Genomic DNA, 26,302 nt, shown 5'->3' on the forward strand with positions numbered 1-26,302 from the left:
TGGATTAGTAGTCCATATCTTTATTATTAGTTACAATAATATAATCGAAGATCATAGAACATTTAGGACAATAGGTTATGGTGGCGTAGTAGAACTATAATGAACACGGTATACATAAACATAATATGTTATGGTGGCGCAGTAACAAAGATATGTAAACACGCTGTACACTAGGTGGCAAATGGACACGTTGTTCTTAAAACACAATAGATCACTCTAGATTCAGATAGAATCTTACGTAATCTCGGTGGCGTTGCCTCTTTATTATACAATACACACTCCGTGATTAGTGTTTAATATAATTTATATTAAGCATACTATAATTTATTAAATTTATTTATTTTATTTATTGGTTGATTGCCTGATTAATTGTTATTATATATAATACTAGATACTGCTGAACTTTAGAGAATTCAGTTTTCATATTAAAGGTAATGTTGGAATTTGGAGCCCTCAGCGTCCGTGGTAATGGAAGACATCATTAAGTTATATATGCTTGTTATTTTTATCTTAAATTTATGTGTATATTAATTATAAAGTATACATAGTAGAAATACTTGTATTTATTTCAAATATTAGTTTAAGTCTTTCATTTTTTTTCAAATCTCTGAAAAACATATTTGCTGAAAAATAAAGTGTCTTTCTAATATTATGGTACATCTGTTCACCGCATATCATACAGAAAAGCTAATTAAAAAATAATTCTTATGAAAATGACAGTAATAAACTCTCATTTTCCAACAATCTTTTTTGGCACTGTAAACAGTATAGTGGTTAAAATTGACTATTAGTTCATCTCCAGTTATTAAGCAAACCATCTATATATATTTATCTCATATGTTTGTTAAAAACTATTATATTCTAAGTTCGTTGTTCAGACTGGAAACGCATTAGTAGACTTATCGATTTATTTATTTTTTAGTCTTGATACATATTTTGCAATTATCAATTATCTCTCTGTTCATGATTATTTGATCATGTATGATTTTATTATAGACGTGGATTATAAATTGCACCAACTTCCAAACAGAGAAATGATACATTTTCAAAAACACTCTGAATTTATAATAGTAATTTTAATTTTAGCGAGTATATATATTCTAACGTTTGTACATTTATATTATCTTGATAATGTGAGATGTATAAAATTTCAAAAAAAAATAAAAAGAAGAAGAATAAAGAATGAACTAGTACTCACTAATCAAAAAACCGCATACATTTATTTTTTCTATACGATTCAGTAAACAAAAAAATCTTAGTTGTGAATAACAAACATTGGAAATTTACAACTTTCCACAGGCATCAATGCTCATATTTTGTAGGATAATTATTTATATATTTTATATATTGGTAAGACTTAAGTTTAATATTACCCATATTTATTCTTCATTTTTGTACTTCTTCGAATTGAAATCAAACTACAATCACAAAGTTTGTTAAGCACAGGTGTATTTAATTAAAAAAGCAATCGGTGTTCTAAGATATCACAATAAAACATAATTGATTAAAATCAGACGGAAATAAAATGGGAAGGGTCATATAGAGTTATAGAATGAATTTTTATATAATAGAATGAGCCTTCTCCAAAAAAATTGGCATCTGGAAAGGGGTTCCTAAGCGTATTTTCTTCCCTCTTGTTCGCAGATTTTAAAAAGTCATTATACTAGGACTTGCAATTTCCTGATATAATCGTTTCAAGACCATTCCAAATAATATTTGATCTAATAATTTGCAAATCGGAAATCAGCGCATCATTAAAAACTCAAATAAGCATGAACAATGTCTGTTTATTCATATAATTTCTATGCACCCATAAATTATTATTAGTTGCTTTTGAAACACTTTTTCATGCTTTATAAAATTTCAAATTGACTTATAAGTGACTATTAATATTCGAATTTTATACAGCAAAAACACAAATAGTATCCAAACAACTATTAATGAATAAATTTTCCATATTTGATATAATTTCTGTGTAAGTTATACAACCATTAATCAATTCACCATAAAACAATTTTTTTTACTGTAAAATTCTGACCTCTTCTATTTTTTTTAATATAAGAATGTTTATACTATTTTTGAATAAAAACATATATATCGAATAAGCAAACAAAGTTCAAACATGATCGATATTATAAGGAAATTGTTAAAAAAAGAAAAAGCAAAAGACATATTGACATGTACTTTAAATCTCTTTTTTTCATAGTTCGTTGGTTTTCTTCAATTAAAAAAATTAATATTTATAACTGACTTGTGCACCAATCTTGTGATTGCCGGTAGAAAAACTTCTGAATTGCATAACCTCTCCATTTTCAATTTCTTTGCCATCTGAATCTCCCCATTCCATTGGCACTCTAGCGTATGCATCTGTATATGCTAACACATTAAACGTATAACGCCCTTTATTGGATAGATCAGGTAAGAACGTAACACTAGCAGTAATTTGTCTAATTAATGCTCGAATCTCTTTTTGAATCTCTTCTTTTGATAGTTTAGATTCTGATTGACTATGATTATTTTCATTTTCATTATTTTCAACAGATATTCTTTCAATATCAAATGCCCAACGTTCCACCACTTCACCTTCATCCTTATCCACAATACAAATAACTAATTTGTTACATTTACCTCCAAGCATCCATTTGTGAACTTGTCCTAAAATCCTACGAATATATGATTTCAATTCATCATCATGCGTCTTCATTAATGTTAGATCATACTTTTTGACAGTACCAAAATCTTCTTCAGGATATACACCTCTCTGATAAAGAATAGAATTAACACAATATTCAAAAAACTCTGTTATTATTCTTGTGGAACCTTTTAAAGCAATTGAGGAATTCATTGTGTATCTTTGTTTGTAATAAAAATAAAGGAAAGTATACTAAATTACAAAATAAAAAATATAAGGACAAATATAACTAGATATGATTGATATATGTGTTTTGAATTATAGTGGCCACCTGTGATGATTAGCTGTTTTAATTGGATTTTTTTCTCTTTAATGAGTGCTAACTGTAATTCATATACAAATATCTAAACTTTTCTGTTTTGATTTTTTTATAGAGATTATAATTTCTTGAAATTATTTGTTGACATCGTCAAGGATTGTGAAAAAGAGTAGGTACTATCATAAGGATATGGAACAAAATGTATACTTCTGTATTTAAAGTAGCTCATTTTCTCTATATATAAGAATTTTTCAGAGAGTACATTTAGTGTTATTATATGAAATCAAGTGAAAGACAAAAATACGAAATAATAACAGTAATATTGAAAAGAAAATAAGATTGTTGACTTGTCTATTAGAAAGTTTTAATCTGTGTTTATTATATCAAGTAATTTTTGAATAAAGTTGTCAGAATATATCAATATGCAGCATGGAATTAAGAGAAAACAATGGACAAAAGAACTGTTGAGACATAAAAGAGAGGAAGATAAAAAGAAGATAGAAACATACAGGGCCTTGGTGGAACAAATGCTTCAATTTCGTGACAATAACAATTATTCAGTAGAAGCAATGCGGTTGACCACAAAAGTGTTAGATATAAACCCTGAATTTAATACAGCTTGGAATTATCGTAGAGATATTATTACAAATATAGGTAATTTGATAGATGAAAAATTTTGGCAAGATGAATTAAAGTTTACTATGATTCAGTTGAAGAGATTTCCTAAAGTTTACTGGATTTGGAATCATAGAGTTTGGATATTAAATAACATTCCTATAAACCAACTAAAAATGTGGCAAGGTGAATTAATCGTAGTTAATGCATTACTGGAAATGGATGCGAGAAATTTCCACGGATGGCATTATAGAAGGGTTGTGATATCCAATATAGAAAAATTGACCAAGAACAGTCTAAACAAACAAGAGTTTGAGTATGTAACTTCAAAAATTAACAAAAATATTTCAAATTATTCTGCATGGCATCAAAGAGTTCAATTAATTACAAATATGCTATCGAACGATCAAATTGCGGATAAATATGATTTTATGAATAAAGAAATAGAATATATCACAAATGCAATATTTACAGATGCAGAAGATCAGTCTGTCTGGTTTTATATAATATGGATGATAAAATTCCCTATTGTAAAAGAATTATTGGGTCAAGATGGTTATTCAAAATTTTTGAAGGAACTTAGAGAGAATGCTGAAATGATTAACATGGATGAATTAGAGTTTTCTGGTAAGGACAACTTTTGGTGTTTGAAAATTATTCTAGAGATAGATATGATTCAAAATTCTTTCGATAATCTAACTGATAGGTCAGTTTTTAAAGGCTACTTAGAAAAGCTTATAAAACTTGATCCACTTCGTCAAAATAGGTATAAATATCTTCTATCAAAGTTGTCTTAATATATCATCTACATAATACTATATATATATATATGGTTACACATTCTGTAAGGATTCTAATTCTTCCTTTAAAAACTTAGAGGAAAGGACATATCTTCTTTCTTGAACAGAATATTGTCTAGGTTTATTCAAAAATATATCATATTTTACATAGTTATTCGGTACGTCTTCAGAATTGACTTCAGGTCCCAACTGACTCTTTATTTGAATGAATGTTTCAACGCTAATTGGATCCAAATCTGCTGGTAAGTTATACTTCAAATCGCATAAATCAAATGCATTAATGTAGAAATCTATTATATGGAACATAATGTCATCCACTATAACTTCATCTGCACCTATCGCTTCATGACTATTCAATGGCCAATGTTTTAAATTATAAAGCTCGTATGCAATTTTTATTGTAGCTAATGCAATTATAGGTGGTGGTACCATGAGAATCACATCGAGTTTTAAAACATCGTACGCTATACACCACGCTAAACTACAGACTTTAAAATCAAAGGAATACGTTTTACCAATCTTTATAATATATTCATCAATATAGACATTGTTATTGATACGATAATCAAAATTACATGATTCCAGTATCCTTAATTCGATTTGATATAATCTTTTCTTAAATGATTCCAATATATTAGGATTTATTTTAATCATATTACGAATTTGTAATGATAGAATAGCAATCTCATTAACCTTCTTGACTGTTTCTACTTGCTTACAACTTAAAACTAAACAACTTGTGGCTACTGTATAACATAGTTCTGTTTCAAAACTATTGAAAAGATGGTACCGTTGATAGAAATACATAGCGGTTTCTAAAGTCTTTCTAGGTAACTCCAATTTGATACAAAGTTCGGATAAAAAATTAAGAATACCAAGCTTTTTCTGATTATAAGTTCTTCGATCAGTGATTGTATTCCTTTGTGCACACATAATTTGGTTTTTGGTGAGATACGGTCTAGACAAAAATAACTGGGATTCAAAAGATGATGGCATGGTAAATGGATAGAAGGCTTTCGTAGTGATGATAAGTATAACTTTTCTGTTTGATATTGTTGAAGTATTATAAAATACAATATATACAGTAACACGTTGATTGCTTTTTCTTCTCTCTTTTTTTCTGTATAAATTAATAGCTTTAAATGCAACACATTACTAGGTACAATCTATAGTTTTATAAAGTTCACTGATTCAAAATAGTGAGGAAAAAAATTATTAATATAAACGAAAAATTTCACTCGTCAAAATAAAATGGAGAGAATCAACTTTAAAAAAGATAGTACAATTCTAAGGTAACACTCACACAGTGATAACAGAATAGTACATTCTGTTTTCTATCATTTTATGGACATTTACAAATTATAAATTTGTTAGAGTAGTTGTAACTCAACTTTTATGTCTCCTGTGTATTGAAGGTATTAAAATTTTGATATTAGCTTTGCTTTTTGGATATTAGTTAATACGATATACTATTGCTTCTGCAAGATGAGACGTCCTCCTTTTGACTACGCACCAAGACATTATTATCAGGCAAAATATTCGAGTAAAAATATACCCATATTTGAAAAATCAGGGTTATTAGATGAGTGTGAAATTGTTAATGGGATCCAATTGAAATATTCCGAACCAGCTGATGCAATTTCTCCAAAACAATACTTTAACACTCACCATATTCCATTACATAAGAGACCAATTTTGAAGGCAAAATTATATCGTAAAGCATCTGCCTTCCCAATCAAAGAATTTAATCTTGAAACCAAAAGTTCCTATCTTATTGGTCGTATTAGTATTAATAAGACCTCCAATGGTATTTACTCTTCAAGAAATAGTATTTTAGATATAGGTATACCTGATAGAAGTTACTCTAAACAACACTGTGTAATACAATTTAGAGAAATAAAAGGTAGACTTTGTGCTTATATCATGGATTTAGAATCTGTCAATGGTACATCATTGAATGGTATTTCTATTCCTACTAGAAGGTATGTGGAACTTTCAAATAATGATACCATATCATATCAAATAGAAAATGATATAAGTGCCGATTATGAGGTTCTATTTCAGCAAGGCTAATCTATCAATATAAATATTCACACAACCATGCTTTAAGATTCCTTTTTGTTCATCGTAAGCTAAACTACAACAAAAGCAACTGATTACTTATTACAGACATAGTGATGAACTGATCTAGATTTTGCTAGTGCAACTTTGGGATAATGAGTCCGCAAATCTTATACTTAAACAATTCTAAACATTTAGTTTTGTTTTTATTTTTTTTCCATAATATCCTCCTTTATTTCTTCAGACTTACATTAAGGCTGTTTTTACCCTTTTAACTTACGACATAAGGTCTTTCTCATTGATTAGAAAATGTTTTCTCAAGAGGATATTGTTTCCGTGGAATATGTAGATTTGATGTATTGATTTTATATTTATGGGATAAAATACTATTAACACTAGTGATATTATCTGAATGTGTGTCTAAATATGGAAGTAAAAATGTAACTATATAGAAATATTATTGATTGTTACTTAACAGTATCAATGGATTAAGAAAATAAAATTATAATAAATTTGAGACCAATTTAAAAAAAATTTAGGAAAAATTTTTGTTAAGATTACTATAGAGTATTACTAATTAATGATTTATCTTTTCTTTTGTATTTTACTAAAAGGTAGTGCAGCATATAAATTTTCTGTCTATTATTATGAAAGGGTGATACTTCATTTGCTTTATGCTATCTACAATTTACTACTAAGGATATTTTAGGAGGGATAAATATATTTAAAATTATTGTTAAATATTTTTTATAATAACAAAAGAACTGTTAGAATATTAAAAATAATATATCTGGGATTGTTAGCCAATATTTTGTTGTATACTGTCATCAGAATAGCTTTTGTCACTGCGATATTTATGTTGTTGGGAACGTTTCTTTAAGAAGTTGGATAATATTGTTGTCAAGACATTTGATTATATTAATAATAGGATTGTTATATGATGTTCATTTAACTGTTATGCAAAAGAACTTCCTGTTAGTTAGAATCTCTTGTAATATAGTTCCTGTAAATGCTCTTGTTATATACCAATGTATTGTCTTGTCACTGCTGTATTACTACAGCTTGTATTAAAAATAGGTGTCTGTCTAATAGAAATTATGGGAGTAGCTATATTGTTTTAGAAGTTCAAAATATTTTTATATGGATACTGATAGCTAGCTTCTGTATGTAACGAGATTAATATTCCTACATTTTTTACAATCTGATAACGAAATATTGACATACGATATGGTACTACTATTTTTCTATATTATCCTTACCAGTAATATTAGTGTGTCAACTTATAATTCAACAATATAACATTTATCAATTTTAATTTTAAAGAGTGAAAAGCAATACGTATCAATAAGTTCAATTTTAAGCATATTTTAGTGGTATATTTTACTGACATTTAGACCAGTGATGTTTTGATGAAGATAAACTGAAATTGGAAATATTTACGAAAGTAAACTCTTTGTAAAGCGAGGATATGGCTAAATCTTAACAAGTTATAATTAGAATATGGTTTTCAAGACGAAGATAGAAAATTTTATTATTAAATATTGAGAGAAACGGGAATATTGATGTCTATATTATATGTACTTATAATGCATAAATGAAGAAAGTCCAAAAAAAGATGAACTATGTAACAAAAAACTCCTCAAGGAAAATATGACTAATCTGATTGGAAAGATTTAAGCAAAGAATACAACATTGAAAAGTGGTGGTTTTACCAACATGAAATTTGACTCAATTATTGAGGTGTATGGAATTTGGACACTTTTTTATAATGGAAATACTGTTGGTCACCTTTCTTTATGTGAAACTTTCTAATCTTTCCTGAAAAAAACGACAGTATTTTATTAAGTTAACCTTAATGCTGATGTGAATTGAATATATAATGTAATCAACATGACGAATAACAATGCAAAAATTGAAATCGAATAAATAGAGGTAATTCAAACAAAATATTAACTTCTAGTAAGTTAGAAAATAAAGAGTGTGATAGTGCTTAAAAATCTCTACGCTAACATATGAAATCTAAGCTGACAGTAATAAAAATAAAATTGTTGTCTCTAATAATGAAAGAGTGAGTACAAAGAAAGTTCCCTTCAAATATTTGATTAGAATATTATCTGGGAAAATCTTGTTGCACCACAATTTTATGTTACCTGTTAAAGTAAAATACTTTGTAATATAAAATGCAATAGGACAAAAAAATTAAGTGCAAAAAAAAAAATTAAATAATAATAAAATAGAGTAATTTTTTGCGAAAGTTGTGTCTTAATCGTAATCTGGTTTACATTTTCTAATAACCCATGCAACACTGACATAAATTAAGCAAAATGGAGAAACTAGAGCACTGGCACCAAAAAAAAGAATTTGAAATAAACACATATCAAAGGACAATGAAGGCAGAACGCAATTAGAAGATTTTAAGGCTGAAGTTTTGATTTTTTTCAACTTATAAAATTACCGAGTACCAATTATATATTAACTGACACTTGCGATTTTTCCTAATACAAAATTATGGTAGAAATTTAAAGGAAACAAACGAAAAGATTAAGTGAAAAATGAAAAAGAAAGAACAAATTATTGTAAAAAAATTAGAATGGTTCTGTCCTTTTTATATATTAATTTTTTATGAAGGATATTGGTAAATTAATTGCTATAATATATTCTTAATATAATTAATTTTAGCAAAAGTCCAAGACAAGAAACGACATTTTTTAGCAAAAAAAAATTAATTAGTTGCGTAGAGTGTCACAAAATCAGGAAACCAATTATTTAATTTTTTTTAAATAAGAACAAATAATTAAGACTTTAAATGTCAATGTTTTAACCTTTTTTTTAAAATTTATTAATAATATTTATAATCGGATTATTTCATTTCATTTATTGTTTATATTTTCGAGTAATAATATAAAAAAAAGAAAATATTAGGAAAGAAATCCGTACTGTAGTAGATCTCAATCATATATTTGAGATAATTGTTTTTTAAAAGAACTAATATTATATTCGCTAATTGAAAAAATTAGAGATATAAAAATTCAAAAAAGAATATTGTTAAAATATATAAGAATATATAAATATGGAATAGAGAAAAAAGAAAAAAAATGAAAGAAACATTCAATGAGTAGTTTTTATACTTACTACTATTTCTACTCTTTTTCAATGATTTCTTTCTATAATTTCATTTAAAACTCTTTTAACGTCCTCCTTGCTAAGAATTCCTTGGTGTAACAAAGATTTGATTGAATCAATATAATCAATCCTTTTTTCATCAGGAATATTCATAAAATTAATATTTTTGCTTCTTTGCCATTTAAATGGAACATTGGCCAGCCTTAGTTCCTGATACAAATATTTTGGATGTTTTAATTTCATATGTTGTAAAAGGTTATCCTTTCTTTTGTGTCTACTTAGACACCATTGGCAGAAAAAATGTCTTTCTGCACTATGAGATAATAAGTGTCTTTTCAACCAAGAATGCCTTTTGAATGATTTCATACATTGCTCACATTTATGAGGATAAACTTCTTCTTCTCTGCTCTTTTCAACGGTAAAAATAGCATCATTATTATTTCCATAATTCCTTTTATGGGTGATTCCATTATCTTGAGTTAAAGTGTTGCTATTAAAAGTACGATAAGTTGATTTAGGGCTTAAATTTCCATTTATAATTGGATTTAGATTAGCAGCAGAATACTCACTGTTACTATCCGTGTTTATTGTAGTGGTGGCAGGTACAGAAATAGTATCGCCCACAGCTGCTGCTGTAGGACTAATAGTTGTACCCGTGAAAATAGTTGTTGTTGCTAATGTGGATGGATTATAAGAACTTGAAATAGAATATCTAGGATTCACAACAGTTGGCACTACAGTCCCTCCATTTAACACTGTTGGTGGATTAGAACTAATAGAAAGGCTGCGTAAAGGAAGTTGCTGAGAGAACAATTTTTGATTATTTTGTCGTTTTTGTTGACAAAGTTGAGTAGAGGCCATAGAAGATGCAACCCCTGGAGAATGTGCAGAGAGTGCAGATAGATTAGAGGCAGATACAGTGGTAGGGCCAGAGAAAGACAAGCTATGTCCTGTACGATACTGGCTTAATGATTCTGTCTTAATGTTAGGAGTCATTAGAGGTGGTGCTGGACCGTTACTAAATATAGTTGATGAATTGAATTGTTGAGAGGATATAGACAATCTAGGATGGTTTTGAGAGTGCTGGATGACAGGAGAGTTTTCTGGGAGATAACTATTGTAGTCTATTAGTGAATTGTTATTATTGTTATTTTCATTGTTACTATTATTTCTTAAAACAGGATTGCTAAGCAAAGAAAGGAATTTTGTGTCTTTGGTATTGTTACTATTAACAGAAACGGGAGTTGTAGTTGAGCAATTAATGCTGGTATAATTGTTATCGTATTCGCTATTTTGATAATAGTATTGGCTATTTTGAATAAATGGGTTTTTAAAGTCATATGATACAGAGGGACGTGCAAACAACCCATTCGTATTCTGTGGAGTATAATTGTTATTATTGTTATTGTTAGTATTAATATCATCTGCTTGTAAATATTGAGTATTAGAAGGATTTAATTTTGGTACAAAGTTTGAGAAATATGAATAGTGTTGTGACTGTGGTTTTTGATGCGAGGAAGTATTACCACCATTATTGGTATTAGTACTTGGATTATTTGGATTGAACTTTGAGGCAGAACGATAATAATTTGAATGTATTATATTTGGATTATTGCAAGAATTACCTGATGTATAGTTATTATTTAAGTTAGTGGTAGGAGGTGCAGTTATTGTAGCAAAAGATATGTTATGACGACTAACGGACGCCCTTGGTGTAGTAGAATCCAGCATAGGATGTAATAAAGTTCTAGAACTAAATATAGCCCCATTATTTGGATGTGTGCTGTTATTATTAATATTATTACTGTTATCATTCATACCTGTCATCGTGATACCATTATTATAAATATTATTAATATTATTGATGTTATTACCATTTGAATTAAACGTATAGTTCAAAGAGGTCATTTGGAGAATGTGTAAAATAAAAAAAAATAAAGGATAGAGAAAACGGATACTTATAAATAATGAAACGTTTAATATGTAATATTTGTATGTTTGAAATATTGTAATGTTTGCGATAACTTTATAGATCTCGGAGTACCGTAAAAGGAAATTTACAATTTTAATGGAGAGAGAAAGCTTTCTCGAAGCAACGTAATATTTGTTATTATTATTAAGCAAAATAAAAAATAAAATAAAATAAAATAAAAAAAAGGGAACGAAAAGAAAAAAACAAAGGAATATTGACACAAAAAGTATATTTGAATAGAAGAATAACTTTTGAAGTAAAGCCTGAGTACTTTGTATGTATTAGTTCTCTAATCTATATATGTAGAACAGTAGTGTTATATCAGTAATAGTAAGTCTTCTTTGTATGAATATCTGTACATAAAAAAAACTACGAAAGAAGTAGAATTAGAAAGACGTCTCTTTACAATGTTAGACAAGATAGCACTAAACAAATCTTGAGTAGAGTGTGAGTCTGAAAAGTAGAAGTGAAAGGTAATTAGTTGATGCGAAGTTAGGAAAGTTGAAAAGGCAAAAAATGTGACTAAATGTCATCATCATCGACCTCCTTCCTGCTTTTCTTTTTATATAAGTATTCGCTAGACATCTCAAAATGAAATGAAATGAAAAGACAATAATTGTGACAAAACATGTTGAGATCTGAATGATAGTCCCATTTTGTAAACAATTACCATGTCGAAAAAAGAAAAAAAGAAAAAAAACAGGAGTTGCGGAACAAAAACAAGTTATTATGATTCAAACTCAAGAAGAGAAACAACAAAAAGAAAGTATGAAAAAGGAAAAAAAGAAAAAGAAAAAGACAAAAGTGTATGCAACAGGAACTAGGAAACCAATCAATAGACGAAAAGAAAGAAAGAAAGAAAGAAAGAAAATATCTAAATATATCTTTGTATTGTTTATAGGATCATTATTGTTATTAACCTACCCAATATTGGGAACTTTAGGGACTTATACAGTTCCTTGATTAGGTTTACTAATAATTTTATTTTTTTCTCTTTTATTATTTTAAATTTTTTTTTTTATTCTCTTTGTTTACTTTCTTGTCCATGTTGTTTACTTAAGCAATGAATAAACAAAAAAAGATTCTAAGTTAAGGTACTTCGACAGTAACAACAAACAGAGGGACAAACAGACAAATCTACAAACATGCGCTTCATTTTTTCTTCTTCTTGTTTTTGGCTTGGTTTTCTCCATTAATTCTGTAATCTACACCAACTCCTTTTTTATTTTTTTTTATTTTTATTTTTATTTTTTTTCATTTGTTTGGTTCAGCTATTTTTACATATTACTACGTTTCTATTGGATCAATTATAAAATCGGATTTTTTAAACTTTTTGTTTTTTCCCTTTTTTTGTTTTTGCCTTTTCCCTCAAAGACAATAACAGAAAAAAAAATAAATAGAACAATAGCTAGAAAACAAAAAAAAAGTATAAATCATATTCAGCCGTTTGCTGTTGTTTCAAGTTCTTTTATTTATTTATTTATTTATTTATTTATTTTTTGTGTGTGTTTCTGTTTTGTGACAACAGGAAGAAAAAAAAGGGGAACTCAAAACTGAAAAAAGGGTATTCTTTTTTAATTTTTTGTTGCCTTTTCTAGAATCAATCAATTGTTAATCAATCACTTTTTATTTTGTTTGAAGAAAAACAATAGTGAAGAATAGACAAGTCATCATAGTGACACTATTTCGTAATAGAATAAAACAATTGATTACGATATACACATACATACATTTATTATATATGTGTGTAAACAAACAATCTGATCAAACCAGTCAGAGTAAAAAGAGTCATCAATCTGTACAAACCCTTTTGTAAAATTAAGAAAGCTTGATGAGTGGAGTTTTCTATATGTCCCTCTCTTTTTTTTTATTTTTATCTATTTATATAGTCTATAAAGGTAGGTGTAATAAGTAATATATGGGTTTAATCACATGTTGATTGGTGACACTGTTAGCTGTACTTTGACGTTTTCTAGTTCTATTAGCAATTCTATCTATTAGTTCATCCCTTGGTGATCCCACAGTATATCTAAATTGTAATTTCTTATAGAATCGTATTGCAACTTCGTTTTCGCTGAAAACTGTCAGTACAATTGCACTTATTATTGTATCATTTTTGAATACAGATTTGCTATTGCCATCACAATTATTGTACCCCATTGAAGTATCTTTTAAGCAGCCAAGTAGCCTCTGTCCAATTCCTAGTCCACGTAGTTCAGGCAATATTTGGATTTCATATAAATACACCACAAACTCAATTGCTCCAATCCTTGAAACATCAATCTCTTCTGTTAGCATAAATGATAAAAACAACACAGGTTGCAAATCTGTACTCTTATCTCTATCTGTGTCTGTCCTCCAGTAACTAACATAGATTAATCCTGGACTTAACATCTCTTCCCATTTATTCACTTCCCAAGATTTCTGATTATTGTATATTTGATGACTCACTTCTTTATATATTTTGCCAAGATTGATGTCCAATATATTTAAAAATTTCTTTAGTATCTCTACATTTGTTTTATTATTCACAGCGTCCAATGATGTAGAATATGGCTGGATTGAATCACCATCTTTATTAATAGTTGTGATGGTTTTAGAATCATCTATATACATCGTATGACGTCTAAGTAATCTTTTGACACCAATATCTCTATCCTTTTCCTCATACTCAATAGTTTCAGGGAAAAATAATTTTAATTTAGATATGAAAGTGTTGATATTGTCTAAATGACTCATTTTGGCCTGCTATGCATATCTTGCTATATATCGACTATCATTCGATATTTTTCATGTTAAATTGTCTTCTTTGTTTCTCTTTTTTTTCTATCTTTCTTCTCTCTCTTTTACTCTCTTTTTTCTTTGTATATGATAATATTAAGCAAGTTTTCGTATTCGAGAGATTGCAAAAAAAAAAAAAAAGAGAATAGAAAATAATAAAAAGGAAAATAATGCAAAAAATAAACTGATAAATAATATAGAAAGCAATTCGATATATGTATAAAATGTATAATTATATAGAATCTTACTATATATTTACCAGTTTTAGCACATAGTCATATAAGTAAGTGATACCATCAACTTCAGACTAAACTAAGACCTTGTTGTGGTCAATAAAATTATATCAGAATTTCAATCAATTATAAAGGATGCTTTTTAGACTGACTTTTATTTTTTTAATTCAATTATTAGCAATATATTTCTTCAGTTTAGGTTTTTTCCCAAAGAAAAATGTATTGAATGGAGCCTCTACTTTTAATTACAATGTTTCATTACAAAATAATTCTAAACCTGTATTCGACAGACTAATATTGGTTGTCATCGATGCCTTACGAAGTGACTTCATTTTCGATAAACATAATTCAAATTTCCACTTCGTTCATTCAAAATTAAATTCAGGGGAAGCATGGGGGTTTACTGCATTCGCAAATCCCCCAACTGTCACATTACCAAGACTAAAAGGTATTACCACGGGTTCCACACCTAGCTTCCTTGACGCTATTTTAAACGTGGCTGAAGATGACAATTCGTCATCTATCTCAGAACAAGATTCTTGGTTACTTCAATTACGTAGGTTTTCAAACCATAGGATAAGGTTCTTCGGCGATGATACTTGGCTGAAATTGTTCTCTCCAGCAGAAAAATTTTTTGATGCGTGGGAAGGAACAAATTCTTTTTTCGTTAGCGATTTTCAAGAAGTAGATTATAATGTGACTAGGCATATACAGACCCAAATAAATGAAAGAGATCAATGGGATACTTTGATTCTACATTATTTGGGTCTGGATCACATCGGGCATAAAGGTGGCGCCTATTCCAAATTCATGCCTAAAAAACAGATTGAACTGGACACTATCATTCAACAATTATACGAGGAAATCATTGATGAGAATTCTCTTCTGGTGTTTATGGGTGATCATGGGATGAATGATATAGGTAACCATGGCGGATCTTCTGCTGGTGAAACACACGCTGGTATGGTGTTCATGTCACCGAAATTACTACAATCCAGACCTTTTGAAAATGTAAGTGTGCCTCTTGATACACCATTAAATGATGATGGTGAAGTCAATTTTGAATATATGAAGCAGATTCAACAAATTGATTTGGTGCCTACAATCTCAACATTATTTAATGTACCAATCCCTAAAAATAGTGTAGGAATAACAATTTCAGAATTTTTGCCGTTTTTAGATAATGATACAAGATTAATTAAGGTTTGGGAGAATTTTAGGCAGCTTTCTATCTTAAATAATGAAATAATCGATAAAGACTTTAAATTGTGGGATATAGATAAACTTTATTTATATATGAAGGAGGTTCAACAATCTTTAACAAGATCAGCCACTAATTATAACTATACAAAATTGGCTATTGGATATGTATTTGTTGTTTTATCTGCTATCTTAATATCTCTATTAACCATAAAAGAAATGCAGTTCTCGTCTATTATGATAATGCTAGTTTTCATATCTTCAATGATAGGTATGTCAACCTTTAGTAGTAGTTTTGTTGAAGAAGAACATCAAATTTGGTGGTGGATCATTACTGGAACTTTATTGTTAATAATAGTTTCAAGGCCAAAGAAAAAAACTACATATTTCTCAAGCTTGATTATATTTATTTGTCTTAGACTTATTCGTGGATGGAATAACACAGGCCAGAAGACGGTATATTCATATGTTATTGGTAATCTTTTAGATGAGACTCCAAGTATTAAATGGAGTTTGAATTGTGTTACAATTTTATGGTTAAGTATCCTATCCACTTTTGATTATTTATCTCCTTTAGCTCAGCTTATTTTACCAGTAATAATTCTTTCATATAAAATTAATTGGACTATCGTGGACAAAGAGAGTATTCCTGATTATTTGAAAGAAATGGTCAAAGTTATTACAAAGTATTTATTAAAAGAAGATCATATGGTTTTATTTGAAAATGCTTTGATCCCAACAGCATTAATTGTTTATAAGTTATTTTCCATCTTAATGCTTCTACGCATATTTTTATTGGTCATTAAGGGGAGTAATAAAGAGAAATTTATTAAAAGTTTATTCAGAGATATCACGATGTTTTTACTATACCTTTCACCATCAAGGAACATTCCTCAGTACTTATTATTTGATATAATAGGAAGGTGTGCAACCCAAATATTAAAAGATGAATTCAAAAGTTCATTATACTTGATCCCAATTGTATCCATGATATTACAGCATTTTTGTTTTTTCCAGTTCGGCGGTTCAAATTCTATTGCAACTATAGACCTATCTAATGCATACCATGGGATATCTTCGGATTATAACATATACATTGTTGGATACTTAATGACAGTGTCTAATTTTGCTCCTGCTATATATTGGACCTTATTTTCGTGGCAATATCTTTACAGTAAAAGTGTAACTCATAAAAATACAAATAAATGGGAGATATTTGCAAAGAGTAAATTACCCTTCATATTTTTTAATTGTATTATTGGGTGTTGTTTGTTTGCTTCCTGTATAATATTAAGATACCACCTATTCATTTGGAGCGTGTTTAGTCCTAAGCTTTGTTACTATTTTACTTGGAATTTATTTATGCAAGGAGTAGTAGGCTGGATCTTTGAGATGATAACAGTGGCCTTTTTATAGACTGTAATGACATGCGTGTAGATAGAACATCTATAAAAATTATATATTATTATATTCTTGTCCATACAATTAAGAGATACTATCTACATTAAAATCCTTCCTAATTATGGTGTTAGCCGAGTTTAATGAAACAATTATTTTTTATTTAACAGATCAATAACGTCATATAACGCATGCATGAGATCTCCTCTACGTTGTAGTGATAAATTATTGATTATGTTGATGGTAATAATGGATGCACAGTGTAACTAGTTTTGTATTTTTATTTTATATTTTCGTGCTTGGTTAATTTTTGGATATATCATACCAGACGAAGATTGGACAGATTGGAAAGGATGACAAAAAAATTAAACAAATCATTAGAAACTCCATCGAAAAGATTGGAATTGCCTCACATCTTGATTACTCATTTAAAGACCTTCAAAGAAGTAGTTATAAACCTAGGAAAGGTTCCGCATTTCGCAAGACAAGCACCCGATTTAGTCAATTTAAGGACTAGTATTATATATATATATATGTATGCACATTTATAAACACCTATATATTTACATAGCCTTTTGTTAGAGATATGAGTTCATTAAGTGTGGGTAACTCCAATAGAGTAGATGATTCGGTTTGTAAATCAATTGAATCAAAATCAATTTTTAGACTTCCTGCACTAAATGGGCTTGATAATGGTGATAGGTATGTTTTTACCACACATAATGGAACTCGATTTGTTCAATTGGAAACATTGACCAAATTTGTAAGATGGGCTTTTGTTAATGGTGGCGAGTATAATTCTATGCCTGTAGATATACCGGAAAAAGCATCAGATATTATTGATGTTATCATAAGTAATAATTCCAAATTTATTGCACTATACACAGGTATTGACATATACTTAATAGAGATCCCATGGTTATACAAAGATGTCTGCAATATGAAATCAATATTCCAAAGAAAAATTCTAAATATCAATAGCATATCAAAGATTAAAAAAGTTATATTTCATCCAAAGGCTACCAATGATACATGTTTAGTTATTTTGTTTCATGATGATTCAATCTGGTTATATGATTTAGAAAATGATAACAAAGTTGTTTTAAATGAGGATACTGGTCGATTAGGGCTTGGGGGGAAAATTACATCAATTACAGATATGGAGTTTAGTAACGATGGGTTAACTTTATATCTTTTAAGTGTTGCCGGTGGTGGAGACATGTACGCTTTATACCCATGTCTTCCTTCTCGACTTTCCATCTCGAATAATGAGACTCAAGCATTAATTAGTAGGTCGGTTGTATTGTATAATTCTATTGATAAAGATACAAAGCCTGAGATAAAGAGAAATATCATCAAACAAGTACAATTTGCTGCTCAGTTGGATATTAAAAAAGGAGATGAAAGTTATAAAAATGGAATAAATATTGAAGATGATTATAGACATGTAAAAATACAAGGTCCTTTCACTATCGCACCATATCCCAGTAAATTATATGACACAACTGCAAAGGAAATATCAATTATTGACATTGGTCAAGGTAATGAATTATTAGCAATGCTTTTTGATGATAATACTTTGCTATTTTTATTTAAAGACTTAGAAATATCTATGGTTTGGGATAGTTCAAATTTCTATTACAATAATTCTCTGGTTTTAATTGAAGACTTGCAATTATCCACGAGGGATGATTGCAAGATTATGAAATCGTTTGTGAATATGGGTAATATTTTGATTAATGATAACAAGAATATTTCTTTAATTGACATTACGTCTTGGTCATCCTTAGTCTCTAACTGTATTGTAAAACAAGATATGGCTCCATTAACAAATGTTGCATTTAATAGTATTGTGACTACTCTAAATTGGAACGATAAATTTCTTTCAGCTGGTATTTGGAATTTCAATGGTAGTAAAGGCTTACTTGTATCATCACCATTAAGAATATATGTTAAAAACTTGTCAACAAAGACTAATGGATATATTTCTAAAGAAAATACTATTAAAAGGGAATTAGAAAATAATAACAGTAAATCCAATTATTCAGTGTCATTTTCTCAACCAGCCAGTGAAATAATGGAATTGACCAAGAGGTATATAGAAGAATGTAAAAATCCATTCCCAGATATAATAGAACCAAAAGTTAGACAAGAAGTTTTGTCCAATGATTCGAACGAGAAACAATTAGAGATCATGACAAAACTTTCTGGTGATGTGATTAAGAAAATTATTAAAGGACAAAGTTTAGGGATTACTTTACATAGTAGGATTTTGGAACAACAATATGAATTGACAAGACAATTGGGATATACTCAAAAATTGATATCTAGACAAACTACAATCGAGAATTTAAATCAGCAACAATCGTTACAATGGAATCAAAGGTTAGAGAAACAAGTGGAACTTCTTGATAGATTTAAAAAATTAAATGAAAAATTGTCAATTATTGAAGCCAATGATAAATTTAAGGACTTAGTGATTAGTAATGAAGAGATAAATTGGTTTAAAGAGATTAGAAATCAAGCAATTAAATTTAATGATTTCGTTCATAAACAAAAAAATGTCCAGGAAGATTTAGATTTCATTAAAAAGGAACTTGTATTGATCCAATCTAAATCTCAAGCTTTGGAAACTAAAACAAAGAATGAATGGGGAAGTCTACGTCAAATGCTCAAAGAAGATTCAATTCTTATAAAGCAGTCATACTTAGTATCAGAAAGTAAGTAATTATAAATAGATCATATTTAATATTGATAAAAAAGCCATCTGCTAGTATCTCAAAAAACTATTTCTCTTCTTTTCTATACCCTTTTTTTTTTCATCATGTGTATATCTATATGTATTTAATCCTGGTGCAATTAAAAAAGTAGAGTTACATAAGAAACAAAGTAAATGAGAAGTAGGTACAAAAATCTTATAAAAGAAATACACTAAAGGGATAATTAATGATTTCGGGATGTGCTTCGTTTAAAGATCCCACAACTCTCTTTAGTATAAACTGGTATTCTTGGTTGTACATTGATCAGTTAGAGACAACATTTTGTAGCATTTGTATAAATACAGTATCTAGTTTGTAAGTTGTTCTTTAAGTACATACTTGAATGTGGGTATGTGTTCGTGTATCTGATTATTGTTCTGTTTTCTTTCGTTAATTCAACAAATTTTATTTTATAGGGAAAAAGCTTTAACGGCTTGGAAAATGTCTCTAAATATGAATTCACAGATAAACGATAAAACGTGTCTCATCAATAAATTCACAATAAAAATATAATTTTTCCAGTTCTATCGTACACAAAAGTTGTTTACTGTCAGTAGTAGTGAGAACTTCACTTTAAAGTACACATAATTAATAGTATTTTAATAACCAACGCTTTAGAAGTGTATATAATTCTTTTCGATCCCTTTTTCTTTTTCAAATCAAAATAATATTTGTAATCCAATTGGCATGTCCGACAACTCATAATTAGTATATAATTAATTAATACATGAATACACTGTCATACTTTTCACAATACATATTTAATCCATTTAGTAATAAGGAAGATCCTCCCCAAAAAAATGGTTTTGAAGATAAACATAATGAACCATTGCATACACAAGATCCCTTAGAAAATGTGGATAACATCGACTTTGATAGTTTGGTACCTCTTACAGTCAATATTAAGTCAAGTGACATAGAAACTCTAGAAGATACGGACTCTTTAAATATAACAGAAAATACTGAACAAAATAATGAAGAGAAAACTGCTTCCAATATGAAATTGAATGTATCCCATGATAAAGAAACCTTAAGTAATATACAATATGGTTTTAAGAGAATTTTGATGTCAATTATTTTCTTTTTACCCTGCTATTTGATATATAAACCGTTTTGTTTCATGTGGCGGGTTATAACTTTACCTATATCTTTTGTTGAAAGAGGTATAAAATTACGTACTAGATCGCGTCTAAAATTCTTAAATACCAAGAAATCAAATAGCATATCTTCAAAAAGTTCAACGTTAGAATCTATTGGTGAAACACCAGAAGAGGATTTATCATCTGGCGAAGAATTTTATCTACAAAGAGATACAGTCAAGGGATCATTATTTAGAGCATCGACTATAAAACGAGATAATTCAAAATTGAAACAAGGTAAATCATTAGTTAATTCTGATGGTGCCAGTCATGTTAGTACAACTACTTTAGGCACTAAAAAAATGGGAAGGTTTTTATTTCCCAAGAAATTGATACCTAGATCTATTTTGTATTCAAAAAAAAAGAAAACTTTAGTAATTGATCTTGATGAAACTTTGATTCATTCGATATCTAGAGGTACAACTCATAACAACCCATCACAAGCACACATTGTTGAAGTAAAATTTTCTACTAGTGGGGTCTCTACATTATATTATGTCTATAAAAGACCATACTGCGATCAATTTTTGAATAAAATATCAAAATGGTACGATATTATAATATTTACTGCTTCTATGAGGGAATATGCAGATCCAGTTATTGATTGGTTGGAAAGTTCTTTTCCAGGTAAATTCATAAAAAGATTATATAGGAATGATTGTACACTTCGGGATGGTGTGGGTTATATTAAGGACCTCAGTATTATATATGGTGGAGGCAAGAATTCAGTATCTGCAGATAGATTAAATGAGATAATAATTATTGATAATAGTCCAATAAGTTATGCAATGCAAGTAGATAATGCTATACAGGTGGAAGGTTGGATCAGCGATCCTACTGATGCAGATCTTTTAAATCTTATTCCTCTTTTGGAAGCTTTAAGATACACGACAGATGTACGTAATATCTTAGCTTTAAAAAGCGGCGAGAAAGCTTTCCATATTGAATGATTTTGTTCATTATATTTTAAAAAAATGTCATCCCTCACTGTTCTCTATATTTATTTTCACATCACACATATAAATATATAAATTTACATATGCATATATTCAAAAAAAAATGTCATTACTCAGGTAAAATATGGATAATCAGTTGTTAATGAATATATTAAACTTGTTATTCTCAAAAGTACATACATCTTTCCACCAACTTCTTTTGGAAGTAAAATGTACACACACTATATACATGAATATCGATAAATGCGCAAAAAATAATAAAAAAATCATAGAATATCATATATTTCGAAATAGAATAAAGTAAAACATGATGACCAACAACGTATCTATTTAAATTCCAAAATAAAGCTTCATTCTCTCATACACAAAAAAACTGCATGCAACCATTGGGGTAACTTTAATGTATCCAATACTTAAACCAACAAAGAATCCTCTCCATCCACGTTCTACATAGATAGTATTTGCAATGTCTAAAATACCTTGGAACTTATGTGTATACAAATTTTGAATTGATAATGTACTAACTTGCAATCTTCTTCGTATGATTTCGAACGGATACGATGCAGTTTGAGATAGCATACCTGCTAACCCTCCTGAAAATAATTCAGCCCATGTCTTCAATGGCGTTCTTTGGTTTCTTTCAGCTATTAGGAATTCATCATCTTCTGATAATTCTAATACAGCGTAAGGTGCCAATATGGGATGTTTAAGCATGTCATGTAGGAAATCGTGAGCGAAAAAGGAGACTCCAGCATATGGAATCATTCCTAAAACTGTCGGTACATAACCACGATAGAAATTACACCAATGTGCAAACCAATTAGGGATATAAAATTTTGATGTTAACGTGATAGATGCAGGCTCTTGATATATTGTTTTGACAATCTTTAAGATATGAGGCCTTTTATGTTCTGTAACATAAGCCAGCCTTACTCTAGTCAGATCTAGTGGATAAGTGACAAATACACTACATAAGCCTGCTAGAGACCCACTAATCAATCTTCTCCAATGAGTTTCATATTCCTTGGACGGTATTAAGTAGCCTCGAATCTGTTCATATGCAATAAATTTGATGGCAGCATATGGAAATATCCTTAAAAGAGTAATGGAATGACCTTGATAGAAGCCTCTAACACCATCGTTTATCCATATATGTCTTGCAGCTTCATATAAGCCCATCAAGGAACCTGAGTATTTAGTATAATGTGGATTAGAGGTTTGGAACAGAATTTTTATACGATCTAAAGGAGCTATCAAAGATTTTGCACATGCCCCAGAGAGACCGCCCGCAATCCCTGATCGTATTACATAATCCATTGAATTTTTATTAATTATATTGCGTTTATTGTTTCGAGTATCCATATTGACACTAGTTTTATCATTGGTATTGGTATTGTTTGATATAACATTTTGTTTCCTGTTCATTTAAAAGTGACTAATGAATTCTTTAACTGGCTGTTTATTTTTTTTTTCTATTTTTCTTGTGTTTTCCTATATTATTTTTTTAAATGATATTAAGTTGTGATAATGAAGTTATATGTATTTTATATTCATTAAAAAGTAAGAATGTTATGATAATCAAAACAAATAGTATTACTGTTGTGGATTTTTACCTAAATTAATTACTTATTATTGAAAGTAATACTATTCCTTGTGTAATGTTTCAATGCAAAACATTTATATCAATGTCATGTGTGGATGGCTTATTTCTTGTTTGAACTGTGGTACTATAACCTATCAAATATTGTTATTATTATTTTGTTCAATGCGTTTTCAGTTATGTTGTTTGAGAAAAAAAACAACCCGAGGAAAAAAATAACTAAAGCCAAAAAACAAAAGAAAAAAGAAAAAGAAGGATTTATGAATCAGAACCGAGACTGCAACACAATTACCTAAATAGGAAATATTCTCAAATATAGCATCTAAGATCTATTTAAAATCTTGTACTTTATAAAGATACAGTAAGAAAATTTAAAATAAAAAAAAAAGAATAAGAAGATATTATTTGATTTACATATGTTATTTTAATCAAATCCTATTCATGCCATTTTCTTTTATTTTTTTTTAGTGTTCTTGAGATACATAGGAGACTTCTTACTGAATCACCGATGAGTCCAAATAATAATCTTTAAATGTTATAAAAATGGCAGAAACCAAGGAATCAGTAAAAGAATAATGTTACTTGTATATCATAAAATTTTCCTTTGTATTTGAACTATCCTGTTTTAAGCAACTGATACATGTGCAACAATCAAATTAATACTAAAAGACAGTTACTGTTTGTTTCATCGAATTATTTTTCAAAATATTATTAACATTCAGTAAATCATCACCCATAGAGTTTATTTATTTATTTATCTGCTATTTATATTTGTAATATTTCTAAGATTATGTTGAACTTTTCTGTTGATCAGATAAGTTAGTGTATCTATCTTTATTTAAAACAATTATTAATTTCATCTTCATTATACATATAGGTTTAAATACATTATATATTTACTTGTGGCGGTGATCCTTGCAATAAAATTGGGTATACAAAGGCAGGCAATTATGGTACATTAATTATAAAAATTCATGATATTTAATAATCTGAGTTAACTTTAGTAGTACATAGTGAAAATAAAATAAATTATTTCTTTTTACGGTAAAACAAATATTTATTAATCGGAAGCTTTTTTGGAAAAGTTAATGTTGATAAGATTGTGAAGGAATATACTAGTACGAGGTTCTACTTAAGTTTCACCCTTAAGTTCTACAATAATGCTAGAGAAAGAATATCTAAATATATATATATATATATATATATTATACTAGTAAAAAAATAATCATTCTACTAGTAATAAGTTCATTTAAACAGAAAAATTGACAATTATATTTTTTATATTATAATACTACACTATTTTTATATCTAATATATTTATTGATAAACTTAGTGAGTTTCAGATGGAATTTCGAAAACAATTTGCTTACCAGTCAACTTGTTGTAGACAGCTTGGAAAGATTCCAATTTGTAATCAATTTGTTGAATGTCCTTGGAGTCTAACAAAACCTTTTGGATTTTGTTACCACCAACTAAGTATCTAACTCTCTTACCGACGATTTCAGTTGGGAAAACCATGTCTTCTAAAATCTTGTCGTGGACAGAGGTTAAAGTTCTAGATCTTGGTCTCTTTTGTTGTTGTCTGGAACCTCTAGATGGCTTTGGTAAGATTCTTCTTTCAGCTAAGAAAATGACATGACGGTCTGGGAATTTCTTTTCTAATTCACGGGTCAACTTGGTTTGAACCTTGTGGTAACCAGCCAAGGAAGGAACTGGGACAAAGACAATCAAAGCTTTCTTACCACCAGCAACATCAATCTATTAAAAATAAAAATAAAAAAAAACACCAATAAAAAGGGCAGATTTATCAAACTAATACGCAAAACAAAAAAACTCCATGAAATCTTCCATTTTATTACTTGCATATTAATCAAAAAACACTTTGTTAGTAAAGTTGAAACTCATAAATTAAATACATAACTATATCATTGGATTGATTAGATACAACAACATGTGTTTTCTTTCACTATTTGTTTAATCTTCTCTTTTCTTCACAAATCAAACATTATACTATCAAGCTTTATATGTATAAATATATACGTATTCTGCCATTTTTTTATCCTTACTTCTCAATCACAATTTTCCACACAGAACTGTACAAATGCTTTTTCATATTATATTATAATAGCTCTTATGAAATTTTTAGATATAGTTATTTCTTTTGAAATGATCCACTTGTATTTTCATTACAAATAAACATACTTCTCTAACGGACTTGAATTGTAATGGTCTTAATTCAGCCTTTAATTCTGGAGAAGAGTTTTCCAAGTCAGTGAAGGCCTTAGCGAATTGCAATTCCAATTCAGTTGGAGCTTGAGATAAGATCTTGTTAGACATTATTCCTAGTGTACTTGTGGCGTCCTTTCACTGGATATACACATATCAAAAAAAAACGTGCATATTAAGACGAAGGCTTACGCCATGTACACGTATATACATACATATGTAACAATACAGCCCTATTTTGTATATATCTTTAAGTATTTACCATAACGATATTTGGTAAGATGGTTGAGCCTAGAGAGGGAAAAGAGTAAGCAGTCTGGGAGCATACCTAGAGTTCGATACAAGGAGGGGGAGGGAGGCCATACACAGAGAAAGAGGACACACACAAAAGAAAGGTACTGTTGGTATAATGTTGTTCTGCCTGCAGATGATGACGATAATATTTCTCTAAACCGCTTTGAAACCAAGTATTTACTACAACTAACTAT

General features: G+C 28.9%; 11 protein-coding genes across 11 annotated transcripts; 5 read left to right on the forward strand and 6 right to left on the reverse strand.

The window, feature by feature from the left end:
• Positions 1-2,233: 2,233 nt before the first annotated feature.
• Positions 2,234-2,845, reverse strand: MAD2 (spindle checkpoint protein MAD2; the record flags this gene model as incomplete). Its single annotated transcript, XM_064859971.1, has 1 exon — positions 2,234-2,845. One exon carries the CDS (start codon positions 2,843-2,845, stop codon positions 2,234-2,236), a length of 612 nt encoding a protein of 203 aa, XP_064713344.1.
• Positions 2,846-3,373: 528 nt separating this feature from the next.
• Positions 3,374-4,363, forward strand: BET4 (Rab geranylgeranyltransferase BET4; the record flags this gene model as incomplete). Its single annotated transcript, XM_064859972.1, has 1 exon — positions 3,374-4,363. One exon carries the CDS (start codon positions 3,374-3,376, stop codon positions 4,361-4,363), a length of 990 nt encoding a protein of 329 aa, XP_064713345.1.
• A 36-nt stretch (positions 4,364-4,399) lies between these two features.
• On the reverse strand, positions 4,400-5,362 carry CTK2 (Ctk2p; the record flags this gene model as incomplete). The annotated part of the gene is made up of 1 exon (XM_064859973.1): positions 4,400-5,362. One exon carries the CDS (start codon positions 5,360-5,362, stop codon positions 4,400-4,402), a length of 963 nt encoding a protein of 320 aa, XP_064713346.1.
• A 489-nt stretch (positions 5,363-5,851) lies between these two features.
• On the forward strand, positions 5,852-6,439 carry PML1 (Pml1p; the record flags this gene model as incomplete). Its single annotated transcript, XM_064859974.1, has 1 exon — positions 5,852-6,439. The coding sequence occupies one exon, from the start codon at positions 5,852-5,854 to the stop codon at positions 6,437-6,439; it is 588 nt and encodes a 195-aa protein (XP_064713347.1).
• Positions 6,440-9,577: 3,138 nt separating this feature from the next.
• Positions 9,578-11,458, reverse strand: PWA37_003450 (uncharacterized protein; the record flags this gene model as incomplete). Its single annotated transcript, XM_064859975.1, has 1 exon — positions 9,578-11,458. One exon carries the CDS (start codon positions 11,456-11,458, stop codon positions 9,578-9,580), a length of 1,881 nt encoding a protein of 626 aa, XP_064713348.1.
• A 1,954-nt stretch (positions 11,459-13,412) lies between these two features.
• NAT4 (N-terminal L-serine N(alpha)-acetyltransferase NatD) lies at positions 13,413-14,261 on the reverse strand (the record flags this gene model as incomplete). The annotated part of the gene is made up of 1 exon (XM_064859976.1): positions 13,413-14,261. One exon carries the CDS (start codon positions 14,259-14,261, stop codon positions 13,413-13,415), a length of 849 nt encoding a protein of 282 aa, XP_064713349.1.
• A 410-nt stretch (positions 14,262-14,671) lies between these two features.
• Positions 14,672-17,152, forward strand: LAS21 (mannose-ethanolamine phosphotransferase LAS21; the record flags this gene model as incomplete). Its single annotated transcript, XM_064859977.1, has 1 exon — positions 14,672-17,152. One exon carries the CDS (start codon positions 14,672-14,674, stop codon positions 17,150-17,152), a length of 2,481 nt encoding a protein of 826 aa, XP_064713350.1.
• Positions 17,153-17,720: 568 nt separating this feature from the next.
• On the forward strand, positions 17,721-19,862 carry NUP82 (linker nucleoporin NUP82; the record flags this gene model as incomplete). The annotated part of the gene is made up of 1 exon (XM_064859978.1): positions 17,721-19,862. The coding sequence occupies one exon, from the start codon at positions 17,721-17,723 to the stop codon at positions 19,860-19,862; it is 2,142 nt and encodes a 713-aa protein (XP_064713351.1).
• A 758-nt stretch (positions 19,863-20,620) lies between these two features.
• On the forward strand, positions 20,621-21,982 carry NEM1 (Nem1-Spo7 phosphatase catalytic subunit NEM1; the record flags this gene model as incomplete). Its single annotated transcript, XM_064859979.1, has 1 exon — positions 20,621-21,982. The coding sequence occupies one exon, from the start codon at positions 20,621-20,623 to the stop codon at positions 21,980-21,982; it is 1,362 nt and encodes a 453-aa protein (XP_064713352.1).
• Positions 21,983-22,318: 336 nt separating this feature from the next.
• Positions 22,319-23,413, reverse strand: LEU5 (coenzyme A transporter; the record flags this gene model as incomplete). The annotated part of the gene is made up of 1 exon (XM_064859980.1): positions 22,319-23,413. The coding sequence occupies one exon, from the start codon at positions 23,411-23,413 to the stop codon at positions 22,319-22,321; it is 1,095 nt and encodes a 364-aa protein (XP_064713353.1).
• A 1,504-nt stretch (positions 23,414-24,917) lies between these two features.
• RPS7B (40S ribosomal protein eS7 RPS7B) lies at positions 24,918-25,925 on the reverse strand (the record flags this gene model as incomplete). Its single annotated transcript, XM_064859981.1, has 2 exons — positions 24,918-25,346; positions 25,791-25,925. 2 exons carry the CDS (start codon positions 25,923-25,925, stop codon positions 24,918-24,920), a joined length of 564 nt encoding a protein of 187 aa, XP_064713354.1.
• Between the last annotated feature and the right edge of the window lie 377 nt (positions 25,926-26,302).

This window comes from Arxiozyma heterogenica (assembly GCF_036370985.1).
Source record: "Arxiozyma heterogenica strain weizmannii chromosome Unknown scaffold_27, whole genome shotgun sequence".
Taxonomy (NCBI): domain Eukaryota; kingdom Fungi; phylum Ascomycota; class Saccharomycetes; order Saccharomycetales; family Saccharomycetaceae; genus Arxiozyma; species Arxiozyma heterogenica.